At 29.7% G+C, this 7,673-nt stretch overlaps 1 protein-coding gene across 1 annotated transcript; it reads right to left on the bottom strand.

Annotated features, from left to right (window-relative positions):
* Positions 1 to 411: 411 nt before the first annotated feature.
* LOC124914443 (elongation factor 1-gamma-like) lies at positions 412 to 4,696 on the bottom strand. The gene is made up of 8 exons (XM_047454992.1): positions 4,579 to 4,696; positions 4,423 to 4,469; positions 3,586 to 3,735; positions 3,438 to 3,498; positions 3,287 to 3,339; positions 2,582 to 2,683; positions 1,851 to 2,361; positions 412 to 986 (listed from the first exon to the last, which is right to left on the bottom strand). The coding sequence occupies exons 2-8, from the start codon at positions 4,429 to 4,431 to the stop codon at positions 607 to 609; spliced, it is 1,266 nt and encodes a 421-aa protein (XP_047310948.1). The 5' UTR covers positions 4,432 to 4,469; positions 4,579 to 4,696; the 3' UTR covers positions 412 to 606.
* Between the last annotated feature and the right edge of the window lie 2,977 nt (positions 4,697 to 7,673).

The raw sequence follows: 7,673 nt of genomic DNA, 5'->3' as shown, positions 1-7,673 counted from the left end.
CTATGTGGGTTGACAGGGTGAAATTAAAAAAAATAATAATAATAATTGAGAGTTTAGGGTTTAAAATTTAGGATTTAGAGTTTAAGGTTTAGAGTTTAGAATTTATTTACACATTATTAAAATATTTAATGTAAGAACTTGTTGTAAATTATTGAGTTATTTTAACAGTTAAATATGAGAAATAATAAATATCAAATAAATGAGTAAAATAATAATGAAAAAAATTAATTAATAAAAGGAGAGAATGTGTTTTAATTATTATTTTTATTATATTTTTATTTATTTATTCCACCCCACGCTCTCCCAGTCGCTGCCTCCCAGTCGTGCTCTTATGATTTGATAAAAGATTTAAGTGCTTATAGCAGTTATTTCCTTAAAAATTGCAAAACAAAATCTTAACATTATTTCTACAAGTAACTAAAAAGCCTGAATAAATAAGTTCCATTATCAGTATGACCATCTCAATAACAAAAACATATAATAAAACCGTAATATAAAACTCAATGAGAATAACAGCTTCACTTTGAACAAACACCCACAAAAATAAAATGTGAAATAAAGATCCAACAAAACTTGATTCTTTACCAACTGTGTTTAGATTCTCATCTACTTAAAGCATTTGGCATCCAAAAGTGCCTCTCCTTCAAACGGTTCTTGATCCTCGATCATTTGGTTAACCCTCTCCTTCTGCTCTTCATCTGAAAGGTCAACCTTTGTCCACTCATAAAGCTCCATATCATAACACTCATCGATAACAAACTGAGGAATTTCCTGTCCACGGAAGATCCACAATCCCTTCACCTTGAAAGGCGGCTCAGAACCAATCACAAGCATCTTTCCAAAAGCATACTTGCGAGTTAGATCCATTCGCTGAAGGAATCCACTGACCTTATTAAGGGTGACAAAGGAAACCATATTCTCATCGTTGTATTTGTAGTTGCAAAACCAAAGAGAGTATCCCTCAGGATCATACATGTCCCAAAAACCTGGAAAAGAAATTAGGGTTTTATTTCTATATTTGAATCTATATACAAAAATAGTTTGATAACTAAACATGACTCTTGGATAAAAATGAAAATTAAGTAATGAGAGGCCAAAAAAAGATAAAGGGTGAAGAGAGAGAAAAGAAAAAATTTATTAATTTTTCAACTAATCAGATTGGCAATCATTCTCTTTCAAATTCTCTCACCCAAATTCTCTCTCCTAATCATTTCTCAATGCTGAAATAAACCAAACAATATAACTGAATTTAAAGTCCTTGATATGCAAGTTCATTTGATAAAATGTGAAACAAATGTTGTAAAAGTACTTACAAGACTATGGTACCCTTATAGTGACTAATTTAATTATTTCCAAGGGTTAAAGTTGTCTTTTGTAGACAAGATACTATATTACCAAGTTAAATCATTTAATATTTTAAACATTTTTTTATAACGCTGGGTTCTACAACTCGTTCGAAGTGCAACTAATCTCCGCAAACTAAGCATCTAGACTGCAAACACACTCAAAACTTTTTTGAGATTTGAATAATATAATCTCAAATAAAGTGGGTTATTTGGAATTAATCTCAAATAACCAACATCAAACAAGACCTTAAAGATACTAACACCTTGTGTCTGTGTCACATCTGTTGATTTGGATCTTTCTTTATATAATTGGAAAAGAAATAAATTATTCTTGCAATGAATAATTTTTTAATATCATATGGGTTACTTAGGGAGCAAAATCAGACTAACTCTAAAGTTAAGGAAGAAAAATAGGCACTTTATTTAGAAAAAATAATATTATTTTTTCAGATTTCATAATAGTCAAAACGAAAAAAAATACCAACATGTGATGAAAGAACATACCCTTGATAGCAACTTCACGGAAGTTAGTCTTCGTGTTGGAATACAGTCTCTTCCAGTCATCCAATATCATCTTACTTGGAGGAAGCAAATCAAGAGGATTCTTTGCTTTGGGTTTTGGAGCATCCTCTTCTTCCACATTCACATCTTTTGGCTTTGCTACTTCTTTTGGTGCTTCCTTCTTAGGCTCATCCTTGGTTTTTGGTTTAATTTCTTTTGGCTGAGCCGGCTTCTTTGTGGATGGAACTGGTGGAATGGAATCAGTTTGCTTTACCTCACCCAAGATCTTGCTGAAATTAGGTTGATTCACCAATGTCCAAAAGTATCTTTCCACATGAGGGAACTCAGAGGTGAAACTCTTAGTCATGAGGCGGGAGAATCCACTGTATAAATTGCATGTCAATATGATGTCAGCAAAGGTCACAGAATGGCCAACGAGGAAAGTGTTTGAAGTCAGATGTGTATTCAAAGCACCAAGAGCTCTTTTAAGGGCAGTAATGGCAGCTTCCTCGGCCTTCACAGTTAAAAATATCATCATTCAGTTTTCATATGAAAATACATAGAATAATTTTGTCCTTTTTGTTTCTGTACCTAAATCTCTCTAACCAAATAAAACCAAAGCAGAGATGCTATAGACCAGTGTACATAACAGGAAAATATCATAAGAATGTTTTACCAACATTTTTTTCTGAATGATCAAGCGACAATGAGAAACCGAGGAGAAAGGAACTTACAGGAGGAAGATAAGCACCATAGCCCATTCTTGGTCTGAACCAAGTCCCAAGGTGAGCATCAATCTCTAATGTTGCAAAATCAACCCACTGATCAATCTGACCCTGTAAAAAGAAATGAATATTGACTATAACTGTAAGCACAAGATCTATAAAGAGTTTCATCAACTTTGGTTAAAACATAAACTGGTATTTTGTCAAAAATCAAAATCCTTATCAGAATAACAATTCTTAAATTGCCAAAGTTCAAGTTGAAAGTGATTTTTCAGTTGGGTATAACATATTTCTGGATTATGATCCAGATTATTTGTTATTTCATTTTGTATAAAATTGTTTTCTAGACTGATTCAAATTATAATGTAATATTTTTGGTATTAGAGATTTTTTCCTGGATCATATTTTTAGATCATGATACAGATTATTGTACAGGTCATTGTGATTTTTGAGAAACATAACAAAAATATAAGATTTTCAGATGAAGATCAACATGAAAAAAAAGTTTGATAACAAAACATTCCTATATAACAATATGATTCTCACTTTACCAATTCATGGGAAGATGCTGAACTTTTATATTTGAAAAAAAATTCACGAGGAATCTCTTAAGTTTCTCAAAGAGATTTCAGCAAATGATTGAAACCGTCAAGATATAACCCAAAGGTAACGAGTAAGAGAACAAAAAATAACAAAAGGAGTAGGATGTCTTACATATTCAATTGATGAAGAACCATAAAGAGGATTGTTAGGTTTCAGACGAGTAACTGCATAAACAAGTTACAAAGTCACAACTGTCAATCAAAAGAGCCTTTTTTACTTTTTGAAAGGAGTAAAGATAAATAAATAAAAAAATGAATCTAACCATAACGTGCTATTGCATTGCTTTCAAAGATAGCACCATTGGGGGTTTCAAGCACAGGAATCTGTACAAAACAAACAAATGGGTGAGCAAATAGAACAAGAACTCTACCTGAGTACTTGAATTATTTTCTCTAAGAGTAATTAATTACCTTTCCAATGGGATTCATCTTAAGAAATTCAGGAGTTTTATTGGTAACCCCCATCTGAAAATTGGGAGCAAGGTCCACCTGGATACCACTGTACTCAGCAGCAATAAGTGCCTTGAAAGCATTCTTGTTTGTGCTACCAGAGTACAAGACCTACAAATAAAACAATTGTTGCATAGAGCAGAAAAAATGCAGAGTAAGGAATAATTCAATGACCCGTATTCATATTTACTTTTCTAATGCATCATCAAATTTTAAACATAAAAATAGGATACAAATATTCCTTGAGATTAGAAAGAAGCGTGATTGATCTTTAATTGGAAGCAAAACAAAATAACCTTGCAAAATTAAAGAAAAAAAAGTTGAATCAAACAAGCTTATAGCCAGGAAGAATAAATGAAGCATACAAGCATCTGCAACATTTGCTTCAAAACTGATTATTGACAAATACTAACAGTCCAAATGAATAATTCATAACTCATACAGATTTCAAATGCATCAGAAATTAATTTCAGTACCATAAAAATTGGATATTTACTATTCTAATAAACAAGTACTGATTTCATTTGAAGTAGTTGGTTTAGTATGCAGTTCCTTCAACTGTACAAACCACAGTGCACAAACAATTCAAACAAACAATAATCATTTCAAATCAAGTTAAGAAAATACCATAAGAAAAACTCCAAAACCATCCATAAACAGATCTTTCAGGCATGAACACGATTAAGATAATTCAAACCGGATGAAAAAAATTTAGGCTTGGTTTTGAGATAATCTCGCTACAAGAACACAGTGAAAATAAAGCGTCAAAAGTAGAAACGGGGTCAATAAAAGACTGACCAAAGCCATTGCTGATCGAAAAAACGTTCGCCTATCTGATGTCAGATCTGATAATAAACAGCAATTAAAACGATGTTAATATAATAAGATCAAGAAGAGGACGATTTAGGAGTTCAAGACAAGAAACATTTAATGAGTCCATAGAGAGAAATTCACCTTCGAACGACGAGCGTTTTCCGAAAGCAAGAGAGCAGTGAACGACTTCAGTAAACTTGTGAGTGTGAAATGGAAGCTAGGGTTTTTGAAAGAGAGACTGAGGGAAATTTGACGAGATAAATAAGTTGGTGACCCGCGCATATTGCCGGTGCATAATTTTAAATGCGTCGATGACCCGCGCATAATTTAAATACGTTAGTAACCACTTTATATTTTTTTGACGAAATTCTCCTGTCGAGAGAAGCAACCGGATACCATGTAAAAAGTTCACAATCACGAGACGTAATTTTTTTTTTAGAATTTGTTTTTGTGAACTTTTCAAAAATAAATAAAATGAATGCGTCTCGCGATTGTGAATTTTTCACATGCCATTCGATTGTGTCTCAACCGACGATTGTATCTCAAGACAGGAAAATTTTCGTCAAAAATATAAAGTGGTCACCAGCTCATTTACCCTCTTTGCATGTCATTTCGTCAAATTTCACCGTATAGGTACGAGTCAGATTATATGGGCTTGATCAGATAATATGGATCGGGTTTGAATAATGTCAAAATCTCTTCTATTTTGTTTGTTGGTCATATATTATATTTAATATTAAATATTAGCGACAATATAAAAAATAACATCTTCCTAACACGAACACCTAAATTAATTAGAGATTGACCCGTTTAAATTTAGAGAATTCAGAAAAACCATCTTTTTATAATATTTGCACAGAACAAAAGATGTAAAAATTACAGTTCCCGTAAGATGAGTTTACAAAATATAAAAATAAAATTGTGATGTGTTTGAAAAATATATATAACTAAAAAAATAAAGGAAAAAATTTATGACAATAATCCCTAGCCAAATAATGTTATTTCTTATTTTTAGGAAGTTGAGATCCTTAGGTTAATTATTTTAAAATAATAATTATTTAGTGTAAAATAGTATTTGAACATAAAGAAAATAAATGCAACTTAATAAATAAAAATATGCATAAAATTATAAAAAGATTCAAATAATCGTATAAACAAAATTTTAAAAATAAATATTATTAAAATAATTTCAATCAAACAAATTCTAATAAAAATAAGAATAATATAGGAGAGAAAAATATTTATAAGGAAAAGACAATGATAATGATGTGGGAGAGAAATATTTATTTATTTATAAAATTTTGAAAATAATAATACATAGAATAAATATATCAAATATATAAATATATATGTTTAAAAATATATATTATATATTTCAAATAATATCATTAAGAATGAATAAATAAAATAATATATATATATATATATATAAGAGAATAAAAAATTATTATTATTTTAATTTATTTAATTATTTTTCTCATTTATTAATTTAATTATATGTTGAGTAGAATCTCTATAAGGTAATACTTTATTATTTTACATGCATAATAATAAAATATAATTTTATTAAATGTTGTTAAATTTTAAAACTCAAATATATAGTGAGGTTTATTTATTGTATAAGTTATTAAATTATAATCAAAGAAAAAATCTCACTTGAAAAAAGCTCACTTGAATGTAGGGTGAGAAAAATTACCGATATTATAGATATAACAAAAATACCGTACCGCAATATATCGAAAATATCGATTTTTAAAGTTTACCGGAAAAAAGGTAAGGTATGATACCGATATCAAAATTATTAGTACGGTAAATTTGTACAATTTTTAAAAATTTGATATATCGAGATATACCGAAATACCGAAATAGTATTTATAAATTAAAATATAATATATAGATATATATAATACTTATAAGGAAATAAATAAATAGATTTGATATTAAATTAATTATAGAAATATAATTTTTTGTAATAATATCAAAATATAATTATACTAAAATATTATTCAATATATGCAATCTCTACCTTACCCGATAAGATTATTTTTCTTTTAATTTAATATATTTTTTAGGTATCAAATGTATAATACTGATACCGTACAGAAATTAAGGTATACCGAAATCAAGGTAAGGTAAAAATATTATTTTTTTATATATCGAAATTAAGGTATACCGAAATCAAGGTAAGGTAAAGGTATGAATTTTTTGTATACCGAAATTTTCAGTAAAGTATAAAATATGGATAAAATATTAAGGTATAACGTACCGACCCACCCCTACTTGGACGTATATACTTGTAGAACTGACGCACTTAAACGTATGTACTAATAAAAAGTCATTTAAACTTACATACTATCAAAAATGGGCTCATTTAGCCTATTTTACTAAGCATTGTTAATTTTTATTTTTAAATTTATATATTTATTAATTAAATATTAATATATTTTCTCTTTTCTTCTTTTTTATTAATTAAACCAGATAATTTATTCCATTCTTAATTTTTTTTATTATTGTTAGGATTGGATATAATAATAGAGACGGGGTATGACTATTATTGGACGCTTACACACACTTCGTTTGATATTAACTTTGTTAGAAGTTAATATCCGTTTTTATTCTTCGCAAATCATCACAAACTCTTGAACGAAGTTCAAGTGCAGAAATGTTTGTTTAGACTTGAAGCAACAAGTGAATGGGGTTAAAAAGAAAATAACACACGAGACAAGAGATTTTATAGATGTTCGGAGTAAAAGCTCCTACGTCACCCCATCTTCTCAACCTTGAGAAAGATATTCACTACAGGATTTTGTTTGATTACAACGCGTATATAAACCCAGTCGAACAATAAGGACATAGTTACTGCCTGTTTTCGAACTCTTAGCACACTCACTTTATTGAACAAAAACAAATCCTATCAACTTACAATGTTGACCAACTCACACAGAATAGGCAGTATGTAATACAACTTTAACACTCTAACAAACTTGTAAGCTTTTAGAACTTTGAGAGCTTGAAAGAGTAGTGATTCGGAAAGGCTTGAGACTTGTGAATGCAATTGTATAGCCGGTTCAACAACGTAAAACTTGGTGTGACAATGTCAAAAACTCGTGTGTCAAACTGTCCTATGTCTCCCTCTTAAATAGTCAAGCTACAACGAACATATAATAGACAAATTTGCTTTATAGGACACTTGTTCTAATTTGATTGACTGAGTTCCAGGAAAGTACATCGGAGAG

Source organism: Impatiens glandulifera, chromosome 9 (assembly GCF_907164915.1).
Source record: "Impatiens glandulifera chromosome 9, dImpGla2.1, whole genome shotgun sequence".
Taxonomy (NCBI): Eukaryota; Viridiplantae; Streptophyta; class Magnoliopsida; order Ericales; family Balsaminaceae; genus Impatiens; species Impatiens glandulifera.
Note: the sequence above shows the minus strand (reverse complement) of the source record. Positions and strands in the feature narration are given on the sequence as shown.

What these genes read in the sequence shown, in the direction of transcription:
- LOC124914443 (XM_047454992.1), bottom strand. An exon ending in ATGGTGCTTATCTTCCTCCT is followed by an intron (nt 2,362 to 2,581) that starts GTAAGTTCCTTT and finishes TTAACTGTGAAG; the next exon opens with GCCGAGGAAGCTGCCATTAC. An exon ending in CCGTGAAGTTGCTATCAAGG is followed by an intron (nt 987 to 1,850) that starts GTATGTTCTTTC and finishes TTTCTTTTCCAG; the next exon opens with GTTTTTGGGACATGTATGAT.